The sequence below is a fragment of the Cyclospora cayetanensis genome, unplaced genomic scaffold (genome assembly GCF_002999335.1).
Source record: "Cyclospora cayetanensis isolate NF1_C8 unplaced genomic scaffold, CcayRef3 CcayRef3_contig_83, whole genome shotgun sequence".
Taxonomy (NCBI): Eukaryota; Apicomplexa; class Conoidasida; order Eucoccidiorida; family Eimeriidae; genus Cyclospora; species Cyclospora cayetanensis.
The window spans coordinates 98,514-114,032 of NW_020312756.1; the positions used below are offsets into that span (position 1 = coordinate 98,514).

Consider the following 15,519-nt stretch of genomic DNA (forward strand, 5'->3'; position numbering starts at 1 on the left):
TGCTGATAGCATTTCCAACCTGCCAACCAATCCCTCGTACTTGTTATTGTAATGCAAGCATGTTTTTTTTTCGGTGCAAACGTGGCTGTGATAAGCAGGATATTAAGTGGAGGTGCAGACTTCATCTGTAAAAGTTTATTCGTAGTCAACGTCAAAAAGCACCGCATGAATGTTAGTCTTGCATTTTTGACCTAGCAGTCAAGGATGAGCGAACTCATTGTATATGAATCTAATTAGAGGCGAGAGGGGACTGCAGTTTCATGGATCATAGTTTTCTAAGTTCTCGTTGGCGAGCAGTTTGGCATCAGATGCGTGAGTTGCCACAGAGGCAAGTTCTGAATCCCCCATGTGCTTTTTGGCCCTGAGGTGACGTTCTCTCCAGCTATGGGCGTGGGCCTGTACACTTAATTTCATGCAACTTTAGATCTGAACTCAAGCTACTCCTCGCTGTGTATGGCGATTGTGTAGTCCAATATGGGTTATATTAGCGCTGAAGCTTTTGTGGAACAAAGCTTGTAATCATGTCTTATGCTGCCATAGTACTGGAGTCATGTGGTGTATGAGGTTGTCAATCGCACCTTCTGGTGGGGTGTGCCAAACGGATATGATTAGTACCCCTGTAGGGGCTTATACACATGATCCCTTAGAATTTTCAAATATTTGACTCAGTATTTCTTGGATAAAGCCCATTGTGCTGGGGTCGCTGAATTTGCTTGTAGAGCATTAGGACTGCTTGCAACTGGATTGCATGCAAATCTGATCTTTGGGGCTGAATGTTAGATGCAGCTATCTAAAAAATATACCTGGCCACGGAAGGACATTCTCAAAAACTTCAAAAGAAAGTGGTGCTAATTAGGCACAAACAAGGGGGCTTTGTGTATACTAGTTCCGAGGTATTAGGACTGTGAGGCTATGGTTCTTTAACGACACTACCTTTGTAGAGGCTCAGTGACAAGCGTCAGCCCATGACCTCAGTTGGCTTTTCAATACTGGTAAAACTGTACTACTAGTGGAGATATTACACTCTTTTTAGTGAACCAATGAAGAGTCCAAGGTTCCATTCCACTCTGACGTCCTATCTACAATGGGACTTTTGCAGCTAATGCATTCCTCAAGGCACATTCTGCATATTCAACAGCTCCTAGCATCCTCTCTTTCACAAGTGGAGACTCATTAATCGGATTAAGAGAGGGGTGAGTGGGTGTCCTCATTCTGCCCTACATTTTCCGGTCTCGCGTGCCTCAATTCCGGGTAGGTTAAGAAAGATTAGTGTCGTGGTGCCGGAAGAGTTGAAAGAACGTGCTAAGAGTAAGCACTATTTTATGCAGCCTCGTGATACCTCCAGCGACTGCTCTGCTGCTTCCTCCTTAATGAAGAGACGGTTCGCCTGCAGGTCTCGATGCATATAAAGCCAACGCCAACAGTCTTCCATTTAGCTTTCAGCAATTTTACGTTTGTTTGGCTCATGGTACATTCATTTGTGCGCGCAGGAAGATAGTATCGGTGGCCTGAGTCGAAACAGTGGATCCCTGACAATGCAAGTGTATGCCCCCCATGGCAGTAGCCTTCTTTTTCGATGCTGTTCCAACGTCTGCACGGCTGGATTTAGCACCATGAGGCACATCTAATGTCCGTGCTTGGTTGAAACTGTAGTTTAGGAAACCGTCAAATTAGTTTGAGTAAACAGCGTTGCCGGCAACTGCTCTAGCTTTATTTGGATTTATTCGCTTTGGCATGAGGCACCTCTAGTCGAATTGCCTAATGCCGGACACCAATAGACGCAAAATGAACATGGAGCAGTCTTCAATGAGGACGACTCATGTTGGGGGGCACGATGTTACAAGGCAGCAGGTGCTGATTGTCAATAGCAAGACCTTGCTGTGCATTACCAACACCCACGCACTTTTGTACACAGTTGAAGCTTTGGCTCAAGCCAAAGCGTCAGTGAAATCTCAGCTTGGCAGCAGCCTGAGCCTCGGGAAATCATATTTACTGCACCGTGCGAAATCTTTTGAGGATGACATGGGAATTTCAGCTGTGGCGGTGGATAGAGATCACGAACTAATAGCCATCTGTGGCCGGAGTATAGGAAAACCTGCAGGTTCGAAAAAGGCACTCTGTGAAAGCAATGTGAACTTGTTTGAATAGCGCCACGGCAACGGATCGCGATTTCTCTTAAAATTAACCCCATGGAGGAGAGACGACCAATCAGCCAGTGCAGTCTGTAGATGGTAGAAGTCAAGGACTTTTGCTAGAGACTTGATCTGCGCCTGACATTTTGTATCCATACACATTGATTCTCCTGCACACCATTTCTGTTTTTTTGAGTTCCTTCCTACATTTTGACCTCTGTGCCTGTTTATGGAGAATCCAGGTATCTATATTTATTCGTCGAAAACCTTTGCACTAGTGCGACGTTGCAAGGCATTTAGCGAACGCGGTTTTTCCATTGCTGCCTTCCGAGGGAAGTTTCCCTTTATCGGACCAGATGCTGGGCATGCTGTATGTGGTCTCACCGAGAATGAAGGCAATTTGGAGAAAGGACCAGCTTCTGATGACAAGTCCACGATCGGACGTGGCGCGTCTGATATCACACCAAGTCCACAGTACACAGACGAAAAAGGGCCTCAGGAAGTACCCAGAGTTGTGGTAGATGCAAAGGACATCCCGGCGGACACTACTGAAAAAGATGAGCTACTTGATCCTGTCAAAGTACCACTCCTCGCTGTAGTTGGATGGGAAGGGGATGATGGAGAAACTTCCTCCCTTTCCACTTCTTACATAACCCTTTGGAACGTTTCCGACGGCACCATATTCCTCCGCCTGAGGGCACCAGCATTGCAAGTGCTTGCTCTTGAATGGTACAAGGAAGAGATTTGACTTTAGTCTTGTGCATTTTTTCCGCCCAAGACAGTACACCGTGTAACGCTGCAGATGTAGACAAGTGTTGGTCTAGTCCTGTCAGCCCGTAGATCTACAAATTTTCCTCCGCTTGTGTCTACTATGCTTGGGGTGCGCTGTAAACAGGTCCCCTTTCTTTGCCTATCAAATTACTGCGTCCGGATTACGTCACGTTTACGTTTGGACAGCAACGCGAACGTTTACCGGACTAAAGCTGAAGGTCGGTGTGTAAAAGTATATGCCCATATTCCTAGTTGTAGAAGCTCGCATTTTCTTGAGGCATTGTGCTCCTTCTACCTCGAAGGCATGCACCGACAAGGAGTATGCGTGGTGTGCGGGCGCCTCCACCCAGAGAAGTTTGATCCGTCGGGCTCGTGAATACAGACCCTGGAGGCACTTGTGCTGCGTGTTTATGGCGCTTATCGTAGGGGAAAATGTTCCACTTCAGGCATTTGGCAGTCTCAGATGTCTCTTGTTTTGTCGAGCTCACGGGCTCCCTCCTGATGTCCGGCTCGGACTCTGGCAGCCTGCTCCTTTGGGAGGTGAGTTCCATGCAGAGAACATTGACTAATCAGAGGAATATTCATTCCGTGTATCTCAATGCTAAGACACTCATATTATCGCTGTAATTAGCTAAGATTGCACATTTCGGGGGCGTTGCCCAGATGGGCAATGGGGAAGCCAGTGCACTGCAGGTCAAAGCAAAATAGCATTCCTGTAGTGCTGTGTATGCACCCACCCTCCAGAATGGCTATATAATGGCAGAACTGCTTCAGTTGTTGCCTGCGTCCACAAATCTTAACGCACAAGACTCCGACGTCGCGCGAGAACAGAGTGAGGGAGGCCAATGGCAATGCGGGTTTGCAGTGGCATGGCGCACCGGGGTGAAGGCGATATGTTCTCAGCGGGCAAAATGTAGGGACTCGTTTCATGATCCCGTGGTAATTGCTAATGGAGAGGAGGGCAAATGTGCTTCTTCAGACTCTTCTAACGCACAGCTTGTGTCCTGCCATAAAGGAATGGTGAATAGCCTGTTTAGGGACCCGAAGAATACGGACCATATTGTTTCCGCCGGCACCGACGGTTGTATAAAATGGTTCGTAGTTGGCCCCCTCATATTTAACTGGTAACGACGGCGGAGGTTGGCTTTAAATGTACGTCCCGCAAAGCTGAGCACTCAACGGCATGTACAAATGTGCGTCCCCCAGCATTGTTACGCACCGGTGTGTTAGAGTTTGCTACAGGTGGGCCGCTCATACCGTGCTGAATGCAGTTGAAGCCATGGGTCAAAACACTACAATCTCAATTTCTGCTCTTAGAGCATTCACCATGCCAGGAAATCTACCAATCAAGAGTATCCTAGCCGACAGGTACAACCGGACGTGCTCTCTGTTTGTACAGCTAGGGAGTTGCCAAATTAGCGTCGAGTTGACATTTGATGCAGCTATCGTGAAGTTAGAAAAAATAGGCTCTAGGTATGCTGGTAGAAAGCAAACGTAATTTAATCTACCATCTGCTCTCAGAGCTTCTTCGGAGCTATTCTGGGTGGTAGTGGATGGACGTGGCACTACATGGCTCTTTTCGCCGACATCTGAAAATCTGGTCAAGGTTAGCCACTCTGATGTCTCCTTCCTATACTTATAAAGCTGTACTAAATTACCATAGGCCAATTATCTGAGGGCCTTGTCTATCTCGACGCAATAGAACATGCAATGCTGCGTTTTACAGGTATTTGACTTTCATGCCGGTAGTATCCTTGCCCCAATCGAGGTCGCTACTGGAAAGACGGATGCAGGCATGAAAAACGAATACGGTGGGTCTAAAAGAAGTCTACCACAAACCAAGCGATCGACGTTGAGATCAGTGGGCCCTACATAGCTTGACCAATCATCCGAAAAGTGTACAAAGCTTGTATTCACCCCTTTGCCCATTTGCATATGACAACCCATAGAAAATCGTGACGTGTTTGAACCCGCTGTTCAGCCTTGGTAACAGTTGGCAGCGATGGCTCCATACGTTCCTGGGGAGGTGCTCCTTGCCGGATGGCCTTGACATGCCGGTAATCTGTCTGCCATACGCATCGTTGTCTTACCCAGTGGCTGTTGAGGCTTTATCGGTTGGGGCTACTCAATTAGCCTCTTAATTAGATTCTTTGCTTTGAACAACGCATCTTTTTGGCATGGCTGTGCAGACGCTGGCTTTGTAGAATTCGTTGTGTCGCACTGATGCCATCGGTTGAAGGGACAACATCTTCCCTCGTATTTATGGGCTTTGAGGACGGAGTTGTACGGCTAGTTGAAGTTTCCGTGAAAGGGTCACAGCTCTTATTGGCCATAAGGACTCACAAACGCGCCATTGTGGAGCTGGCTGTGGACCCTTCAGGTAGCGTACAAGTACTGTTGAGCCAGGGGGAGAATGGTGCATGCGTAAATCGTGAAGCCCTTTAATGAGACTCAGAGTCGAATCGCTGTAAACAAGTTGGCGCATACCAAATATTTTAATATGTACGCATGCGGGGAAACTTCGGGCAAGCATGCAACTATGCAATACGCTTTAAGTTACATCAATATAGCGGGCCTCTTTCAAATAAGCAACGAACAAGCTGAGATGCTAACGAGCTAGAGCTCTCTCGTTGGAATGATTGTCAGGGGAGCGCCTAGCAGCACTAGGAGAAGATGGAGTTCTACTACTTCTAAAACTTAAATCTGGTGCCCCTAAAGACGAGGCAACAGACTCATATACATACGCAGGAGTTCGAAACTGCTCCGAAAGGAGCTGGGAAGCGGAGCCTTTAGGATTCATCAAGGCTTCTGAGCCTCTGATGCACCTTGCATGGGAACACCCGTTGCTCCTCCTCGGTGTTGCAGCTGATGCAGCGCTAATAATCCTGGATGGGCTGCAGGTTCTTAGTGAAGAGCCAGCGCAACGAGCAGCAGCGGAAGATGGTGGGGCAAACCTGGGAAACGGCACCATAGTAGGAGAGGGCGCTGGGGTAACTTCCGAAAGTGACGACCTTGAGAAGGTACAGGAACCCACGAGTGAAAGTTCGGGCCAAATTGGCGACGAAGGCACGCCGGAGGAAGGCAGTGCTTCAGATGAGGAAGCAGCCCAGTGTCCACCAAAGGCATCCAGGGTCCCCAGAAAAGACCCTTTAGATCTTACTGGCATCCTTTCTTTCAGGTGAGGTCAACAGAGTAGTGGCATGATTGCGCATTTGGTTTTGCGGGAGGCTACCGAAAGGATGTATGCCGCCTGCGACTTGAAGCCGGCGTATTCGCTGCCGAATTTTATCTGCATGTGTTAGGCGTATCGATGTAAAAGTATCAACTGCTGGCCTCCGTGGTGCTCGTTCGGAGGGCCAGAATGACAGGGAGGAGGAAGACTTGAGTGGCACTGAGAGTGAATCGGAAGTGGTTGCCGATTCAAAGGTCAGAGTCTTTAACACGAACGAATACAAGACGAAACGAAGTTCATCTTATGAATGCGTCGAAAGCAGAACGGCGGCTGAGAGCAAAGCACGACATTCAATTGCATCAACAGTAGATCAGCAAACACGTCACCGCGTGGAGGTCACAGCAGCAGCCCATATTACTGCATTAACAACAGCCAAGTTGGTTGCCTGCCCAAACAATCCTGACAAGCCAACTTGGAATGCAAATGACAACGGTCTCAGCAACGCATCGACACCTAGGATCGTTGACAAAATGCTGATTGCATCACGTTTTTTCTTGCTGTTTTCTGGAACCAGTAAGATGCGAAACGCCATTTGGTGCTTTTCGCTTGAGAGACTATTGGAGGCGGGAACTCCGCAGCACCCGCCGAACCCTCAAATCCGTACTCTGTTGGCTCACCCTATGGTGTTGCTTTCCAAAGTTCTCCAGCAGCTCAGCCCCAGACATTCGGAGACCAGCCGTGCTGAATGCCAGGGGCCTTACCTTACTAAGCTTGTGGCGGTCTTTGACGAACGATTGCTTATCGCCGGCACATCCGATGGACGAGTACTGCTGTTCCCTGCCGACACCCCCCAGGCGTGCGTTGTGGTATGTCAATAGACAGCCCTCTGTACATTTCATTTCGTATCTTGGCCTAGCAAATGGTTGCAGTAAACTACCCTGTTCCATGAAATTCAATATTATGTATGCCTTGTGCAAATCAGTATATGAACATCAGGTGATGATCCCCTTCGATCGCTTTTATGCCAACTTGAAAAAATTGCGTGTGTGCTGTCCATCGTCAGACTAGGGTTTTTGATTGTCATACTGGAAGCATTACCAGCATCTTGGCGCGGCCTATTGGATGCAGTGGTAGGTGGGCTCTAAATGCAGCAGCTCAAAGTGGGACCTGGTGGAGGTGCGAGTTTGAATTGGCTGATATCTTGTCGCGATGCCAGAAGTCGCAAGAAGCTGAACAAGACGCGCAGAAAGCTGAAGCGGCACAAGCCAAAGCAGAACACTCGCAGGCACAGCATTTCCGCTGTTTTGAGTCTAACCAACAGCAGTCAGGAAAGTATGAGCAACAGCAGCAATTTCTCCGTCGCTTGCTCCAGTCAGATATGGCTATCGAAAACGCTCAAGTCGCCGTCGATACAGGTTTCCCAGCAAGTTCGATCACTCGCAAGTGCGTTTGTGGCACAGCCATATGCATCCCCGACTGACTCCCAGGCGCTGCTAGTGCATCGTGATAATTAGCTAAATCATCGATGCAGCTCGTATGGACTGCAAAAGTAATGTCACAGTGCTAGCTGCATTTGTCTTTTGCCTTGCATTTACAAGCGCCACGGAGGGTTTTGCAGCTTAATATTTGCCTCAGAAAAGCAAAGGAGTTGGAACCACCTTGTCCAAACCTTGTGCGAATCGATGAACTCATGGAAGTAGAAGCAAACATTTTTGGGGTTCTCGAGACAAACAGAGATTCCGCGTTACCAGATGAGTCCGAGCCATCGGCTACTGCAGACATGGCAGCAGACATTATCGACAATACAGAACCCACAATCATGGTGTGTAAATAGATGGATAAGCAAGTACATTAGTTAGAGGGGCTACACGGCCTCCTAGCAGGCGCTACGACGGGAGCGGCATCAAGCGCGTAATTGATCCCGCAAAGCCGCACTACCTTCCCCACCTTTTATGTGATTTCAATCATTATGCTTCGTTCTTTTCGCTACCTTTAGAATCGTAGCATGTGCCTGCCTGAACAGGAACAGCACAGACTACGAAAGGACCAAAAAGATGATTCGGTGATGAACGCCGCTGAGCACCAAGAGAGCCGCCAGTTGCAAGACCTATCTAATCGCTATAAGGCAAGGTTGTGCGCTACCTTAGAACTCCATGCGCACATCGAAATGCGGCCTTGTGGATAAGTAGAACGGGATACTGGCCGTGCTGTGGAACAATGCGGCCACTCTAATATGCCTTCACAAACACAATTTTTTACCATTGCTGGGGGTACACGCTCAAGACGTCCAACAGCAATTTTATATGAATATGTGTGCAAGAACGCTTCGTAAATAGACTTTCCTTTTTGATTGTACTTGCTGAATAATAGGATTTGGTGACCGAATTCAAAGCCTTGCCAGGGTTTAATACCCCAGAGATTCTGAAGGACTTAGTGATTTGGGATGGCCTTCTTCGTGAAAGTGAGGCTGAAAGCGCGCGATATCTGGAGGTAGTAGAGCAAGAGATACAAAACGCAAGGGATCAGCATCAAATTTTGATCTCAGATCTTACGGTACGCATTCAGCAACTGCAGCGAATTTCCAATTAGAAAAGCTATGTATGTTTATCTAATGTGCGTTCTGTACGTGACTCATTTGGTGATGATCTAGAGGGCAGGCTTAATAGGTGGTCACTGACGTCTTTCGAAGGGCCACCAAGTGTGCATGTCTAACGGTAACCATGCTGTGCTGCATATCGCCGGTAAGTGGTCGCAGTAAACGCTTGACTGTATTTGTGATACTACGATGCACGAGACTTGATATGAATCTGCAGAAACTCCTAGGTGGAGTTCTGGAAGGTGTGGCAGTGAGCAGCATTGGCGATGGTCTTCACATCTCTTCGTTCCCCACTGACCAGTCATCAATTGTGAGCCACTCTGTAGACGCACTACACACTTGCCCTCCAGCCTTTGCACGCTTCTACTGGTTCGGTCCTGTATGTTCCGTGTTTACGTCAGCAAATCCAAAAGAGTCTGTGTATAAAGTTCTCGAATGGCATAGTGCTGTACGCTGTGCTGTTGCTCCAGGACGTACAGACACTTCAGGCAATAAAAGAAGACCAGTGCGGCTCCCGTGAAGCTGATGATATGGAGGCGCTCTTCGAAGAAGCACGAACACAAGAGCTTAAGCGCCTCCTTATGCCTGAGCGTGCGCCACATCCGGAAGATCCTGGTAGGCACATGAACCTAAAAGATCTGCAACAGAGATGCTGCCTTGCAGCAGGGACTGCAAGGAAGTTACTCCAATAGATTAAATTCAGCTAGCCCTTCAAAATTCTTGCACTCTTGTTCTATTTAGACTCCGTCAGAAGGCATACCATTGAATCAACATCGTATACATACGCGAATCCCGAAACAAAGCAGAAGACAGGTGTCTGTTGTGGGCCGAAAGGCTTCATCCAGCCCATGCAGCAGGCTGAGATCCGCAGTAAAACAGGTCAGCACAGCTGACAATCTGTGGATGCTGATACAGCTACAAATCCTTACCTCAACATTTCCCAGTTCCACTGAAATTATGTCTGGGTTCAGCATAAAGAACTGTTGTCTTAACTGCTAGCCTTATTGCAAATCCTTGTTGCCATCGGCAGTCAACGAGAGCCAAAATGATGTGAACTGGAAAAAATACTGCCCACAGATGCCCGGAGGCAACACGTGCAGGCGATGGACGAGTTACTCAAAGCAAAGCCGCAGGAAGGCTTGACCGATCCTCAGAGTGACTCCTGCATTGCAGAAACGATCAAGAGCCTTGGCGCCTACAAGCTCACTGCCTCTGGTACTCTGACAGAGTGCTCGTTGTAAGCCCCTTGCAGCTCACGCCCTGCCCGAAAAGTCGCAGCAATACTTTTGTGCTCTGCGTGAGGTCAACGCGCTTCGCTCTGCAGGAAATCCGGACAGCTTACCAGAGAGGGGGAAGAGCCGAAAAATCATAACAGCTTGAGGCTAGATATGATGTCCTGTGGCTATCAGGGCTTTTTCATCGAGAAAAAGAAGCAAAATGCTGGACCTTGTTAAGTGGACAACAACTAAAGCTATTTGGTTTAACCAATGTGTTGCTGTAATGTCCGAAATACGGAAGGAGCTCCTCAGCACTTGCTTACGCCTACTTAGCGGAATCATCGACTCCCTGCACATCGCCCAACTACAAGATTCCCCAGAGGGGCTTAGAGCCAAAGCGCTAGTACAAACAGTGCACAATGCAGCATTGAGCGAACAATGCAAAGGATCATTGTGGACCGTTGACAAGAAACAGCTCATGTTAGTGCAAATTAATGAGTAAGGTTTAGCGGAGCCTTTTACTGAGCCCCTTACGCGACTTTATATCAGTTGGATGCTTATTTGGTTTCAGAAATTTCTTAGAAGGGCGCCGAAAGGAGCTTAGCAACAGTGGAGCACTATACGAAACTGATGCTACCAGGGCCGAGATGGCACAGCTGGAAACTACACTTGGTGAAGTGCATCGGTTCCCAGACGACTTCACTGTATCGTTTGAGCATTTGCGCCAAATTGCATCTCTCTCCGGCATAGGGGTGCAGGCCTGCTCGGTAGGGGAAGAACCCCACGCATGCAATGCATCTGTTGGACACCTCAGGACGTCAAACCCTCTGTACACCGGTGGCGTTTGCGAAAAAGGTCTCGAGCTTAAGACGCGTTTTATGGATATCCTGAACAGCCTCAGAAAGTGCGAGCTTGAGCAAAGCCGCGTGGCCTGCAGAGTCTTTGCTTTCCAAGAGAGCGTAAAATGCTGCCAGCAACACTTGGAGAAATCGGATTCCTGTGGTCCCTTGCCTTCCGAAATAATGGACCGGGCAAAGCTGCAGAGCCTGGAACTCCATGCGCAAGCTAGTAGATTCCTCGACGCAGTAAGATCTGCACCCCAGGCGCACAGGTTACTGAATGGCAGGCCATGCGCAAGAAAAGCAGCAATACTGGAGCTAGTGAACACGTCCATGCAAAGGTCTCTCATTTTTAAGCCCATACTGTGGCTGCGTCTGTAGATATCGAGTGGGATTAGTCAGTTCGACCAAGAAGTACGATGGCTGCTAGAGGAGCGTACGTCTGTTCAGCAGGAACTACTGCTTGCACGACTAAATCAGCTCGTAAGACGGTTGTCGGACTGCTCACAATATTATCTGCGATCTATAATCTCAAAGAGGCACTTGTATGTAAGTATACAGGAACTTGCTTGCGAAACAGGCAAGCTTTTTCTTTTAAAAAAAACCATGTTATCTCTAAGATGGTATGCAGGAGCAATATCGTGAGCTGACGATAATTGAATCCATGGAACCACGCAGATCACGACTTCAACAGGACTTCTCAGATACGCGAAAAGAATGCAAGGAAATTGAAGATCGTCTTAAAGCCATTGAAACGTGCATGACTGAAAAGAAGCAGGGCATTGAAAGCTGTCATGTGAGGACAGCATTGTGGTGCATCTAACCTTACGATCTTTGCCGATCCCCGAGCTGCTATTTCTGATCCAGCAAACCACAAGCAGATGCTGTCTTTGTCTCAAGCCTGCGTGGGCGTAGGATTCTATCGTTTTTCTTCATTTGCTTCTTTCTCCCGTAGGCGAATGAAGTAGAAATACGCCGACGGGCCATGGAAGCTGTCGAACCCAGAAATCAACAACATGCCGCACTAATGGAAATTTTTAATCGCAATGTACTCATATACCCAAATATTCCTAAATCTACTTGTGCTAAGATGCTGCAACAAAAACGGCCTTCTAGCTTTGCTTCCATTTGTATCCCCTTCCCTTTATGGTTTATCCGCTAAAGTTCACTCTATATTCAGGTGACGCCGAAGGTAGTCTCGCCCTCCTTGAACCTCCGAAGTGCCGAAGGTGAAGAGAACGATCTCGAAAGTCAGTTCAATCCGTATGGAACCGCACCCGGCTTCGAATGACGCGTTCTCAGTTGTTCGCTACGCCGCTGTATGACAGAGTGTAGAAACAGAAAGGCAACACCCTTGCAGAAACGCATGTACCCGAGGCGATTAGCTGCAAAAGCTGAGCGTGTATGACACCTGAATGGATTAATGGGTGTGCTGTGGTTCTAGCTGAAATCGATGAGACCGAGCGCGTGCAACAGGACTCAGAGAGCATAGAAGATATCTGCCCCGTAGGATGTGACATGGCAGTCTACGAGGCCATCTTGGAGCTCAGGTAAGCTCGCCAATGAGCGTGCACAATAAAAGATTTGAGTGTATCGACTAAGAAATGCATTGACGCTGAAAGGTGGACGTGAGTTCAGGGACCAGAAAATGGCAAACGCAGCTGCACTCACGCTTCATCAACGGGAACTGGACGACCTGAAGAAGGTGAGCCAGTGTCTCGGAAAGCACTCTTATGGCTTTCTAGTTCTACTGTGGCAACCAAAAATCCAAGTTCGGAAAGTACTCTGCATACTCACTTGTTTCGCAATAGGAAGCTATTATGTTTCACAGGTTGGGGAAAGATTGCTTTGTAGAACGTTTGGATAATGGGGGTTTAGAGTAGCAGAACACGAAATTAGAATTGCAGTACTAATCGGCGCAGCCAAGTTAATAAACGTATTTTGACACAAAGACAGCTGCGCTTAATCAGATGCGACGATATGGTCCCCACTTAATTCGCTTCAAGCGCATGTCCACAGGAATATGGCAAAGTCCAGGCTTTGCAACGGCAGCAGGCATGCCGCTATAGCTCTGCGGAAGCTGCGATCCACAAATTTTTGAGAGAACTGCAGGGATCCCTCAACGACGTTATCACGACGGCGCCTCTGCGAGCATCCCAGGTGATAGGCTACGTTGTTACAGCAAGGTTGGGGCTTCCGCCTATCGCTTGTAGAAACAAAAACTGCCCTTTAGTGCTGGCTGCGCCTACGATTGCTAAATGACCGAAAAGTGCTGGTTTTACTTTTCTGTGTGAGCATTCCAGTGGTTTGCTGCCCGCGACTCGCCACCGTGAGCCAATGCCCTACTAGCTTTATGTACTAGTGGGGTGCCCCTTGCATACGCAGATCCGCTGCTTGATATTTGCTGACGATGCATGGCAGCTCCCAGAGCAGCTCGATTATGCAGTGCTCTTTAGTCATAAAGGATTTTCAGCTTTAAACCAACGGTAGGCGCACCTGGAATCGAGCAGATACTTCTGTTTTAAGAAGCACTAGTTCCTGACTTGCCGCACTTCAAGCTCACCGGGAAGAGCCAAACTGGTTGTAGCTCCAGTAAAATGAGCAGTGATTGTTCCTTCGCCTCAAGGGACTTGCGTAATCAGGGTGTTGGGGCTACAGCAAGAAACAGTTCTTGTTGCACACGACATGAGACAGCTAAAATACGCAATATCAAGCGCGAAAAAGGACTATAAGCAAGTACTTTGAGTCGTAACACTAAACCCTACACACGTCCCCATGCAACCGTGGTATCACGACCTGCGCGCCCCAAGCGGCAGAATCCACAAGGGCTATAAAGTCGCTTACTAGCGTTTATTCAGCAAAGGAGGCCACATGCACCCTTTGTTTATGCGTAGTCTGTTTGACATGCAGAGCACCCAGCGCCTGGAATCACTTGAGGCAGCATTTAAAGAAGTAGAGCGTGTGCGTTTCGGGGATTCACTAACACTAGAACAAGTTGAAGCAGCAGCCAAAGCCGCAGAGAAGGCGGAACTTCAAGGATGCAATGAACCGCTGAAGCCAGTGTTCGAGAGAGATGTGGAGCTCTTAAGTGATAAACGGGTAAGGTTACACTAGACTCATGTATTATTGAGAGACTTGCATGTGGTACTTGCTAAGTACACCGAGACAACAAGAGCAAATACTCCTGAGAACGCTGCATATAGCTTAGTGCGTTGGATCTCCGCTGGACCCTAACTGAGCGTCGGCTTCCAATTAGCTTCAGTTTGACTCTCCTTGATCACGCTTCATTTTTCATGGAGAGCTTCAGGCTCGACTCAGGCAGCAGCAGCAGACCAAAGCGAAACTAGAGCAACAGCGTCAGGGGATCATTAAGCGTCACACAAACTTGTTGCATCGATTCGCACTAGCAAGAGAGAGCACCGTAATGCTCTCCCAGCAGCTGAAGGAAAAGAAGTATCTTCGCGTAAGCTTCTGGGCAGGCCGAGTTGCTAAAAATCTATTTACTGATATGTTCAAGCGCTAATTGAAACCTATAAAGTCAAGCGATGCACTGCATATTGTCACACCAGTGTACTATGCCTGAAGAACACAAGCAATGATGGCACTGTGGAAAGAAACCGGCTAGAGAAGCTGACACGCCTGAAAGCAGAACTGAAGAAACGAGACTCTGAGATTAAGAGACTGCAAGGACTACTCAACCAAATTGAAATTAAAGGCAAGTTCGTGCTTACGCAGGGATTTAGAGTCTTATTTTGGATTGAGAGCTTGATGTCGAGTACTTGACTTCATTGAGTGCACGTGCTACTAAAATTTAATCAAGGCCTAACCCGTGCAGACCCCTACAAACAACTTTGCACTTTTCGTTGTAGGTGCACACGTGGACCCCTCAGTATTTTGGGCCGAAGACACCACAACGCTCCGCGGAAACTGCTCTTAGGTGCTATCGCCCCTGTACAGTAAATCTTGGCAGCGTTCCCTCCACCCATACTTTGTCCTCGCGACAAAATACAGCAAAAGTAGACGGCACTATTACATGTTTTCATAAAGAAACCTGTGGTAGGGGGGAAATGTTGTAGCGCAGCACCTTGCGAAAAGCGCTCTTTCACCAGTAGTGGCAAATCGGGCTGCTACCAGTGCATACCCGAATCCGACCAGTCGTGAGAAGTCCGCAAATCATCAATGCCACGAGAGCGTACCCAGCATTAGCCATTTTGCATCAATATGAAAACTTACCGCAGAATCCTCTGGAATATTGTATCTAGAGACAGCTGCAGAACAGGCTAGTCCTTACTCTATAAAGACTCCATTCTTTGATCAGTTGGCTTGCTTGGCCGACTCTATTTTTTTTTCTGGTCCGTCACAAACACTGGACAAAATATTTAGCTACACAAAGTCTAAAGTGCATCAGGCAGAAATGAATTTTTCGAGCGTTTCAACTCGACCCAGCAACCAGAGCACGCCTTTGGTAGCGGCTAAATTATGCCCGATAACGTTACTACGTTGGCAATATTCTACTAAGAAGTTGTGAAGAACTGAATATATGGTATGTCTGGTGGTGTACCTCATTTATTGCAGAGTACTGTTGGCTGGATGCACGAAGCCTCACCGTCGTGTGCATGTCCGCAAGATGCCATGTGCAATTAGCTAAGAGTGCTTGGTGCACTTCTGGGGCGAAACAAAGCGTACCCTAGCTGACTCTATCCCCTCATGTCGGTGCCTCTGTGGGGTAAAAGCGGGAGAAAGGACGGAGTTTTCTTGGTAGACAACCAACTTTTACCGAGGTCATATCGAG

General features: G+C 48.0%; 1 protein-coding gene across 1 annotated transcript; it reads left to right on the plus strand.

The window, feature by feature from the left end:
• The first annotated feature begins 1,806 nt into the window (after window positions 1–1,806).
• Window positions 1,807–14,510, plus strand: LOC34623556. Its single transcript, XM_026335871.1, has 29 exons — window positions 1,807–2,101; window positions 2,375–2,861; window positions 3,028–3,121; window positions 3,648–3,997; window positions 4,146–4,271; window positions 4,425–4,509; window positions 4,630–4,745; window positions 5,108–5,283; window positions 5,550–6,081; window positions 6,206–6,941; window positions 7,139–7,502; window positions 7,716–7,897; window positions 8,446–8,628; window positions 8,742–9,119; window positions 9,151–9,286; window positions 9,749–9,908; window positions 10,081–10,368; window positions 10,460–10,973; window positions 11,109–11,210; window positions 11,359–11,540; window positions 11,628–11,638; window positions 11,693–11,857; window positions 12,172–12,277; window positions 12,366–12,432; window positions 12,747–12,908; window positions 13,113–13,213; window positions 13,370–13,463; window positions 13,638–13,826; window positions 14,271–14,510. Exons 1-29 carry the CDS (start codon window positions 1,807–1,809, stop codon window positions 14,508–14,510), a joined length of 6,621 nt encoding a protein of 2,206 aa, XP_026191656.1.
• The last annotated feature ends 1,009 nt before the right edge of the window (window positions 14,511–15,519 follow it).

Excerpts from the sequence above, each read along its gene's own strand:
- LOC34623556 (XM_026335871.1), top strand. The coding sequence starts at position 1,807 with ATGAGGACGACTCATGTTGGGGGGCACGATGTTACAAGGCAGCAGGTG. Across the intron at positions 3,122-3,647 it reads TTACCGGACTAAAGCTGAAG|AATGGCTATATAATGGCAGA; the intron begins GTCGGTGTGTAA and ends CCCACCCTCCAG. Across the intron at positions 9,120-9,150 it reads TTCTCGAATGGCATAGTGCT|ACACTTCAGGCAATAAAAGA; the intron begins GTACGCTGTGCT and ends CAGGACGTACAG.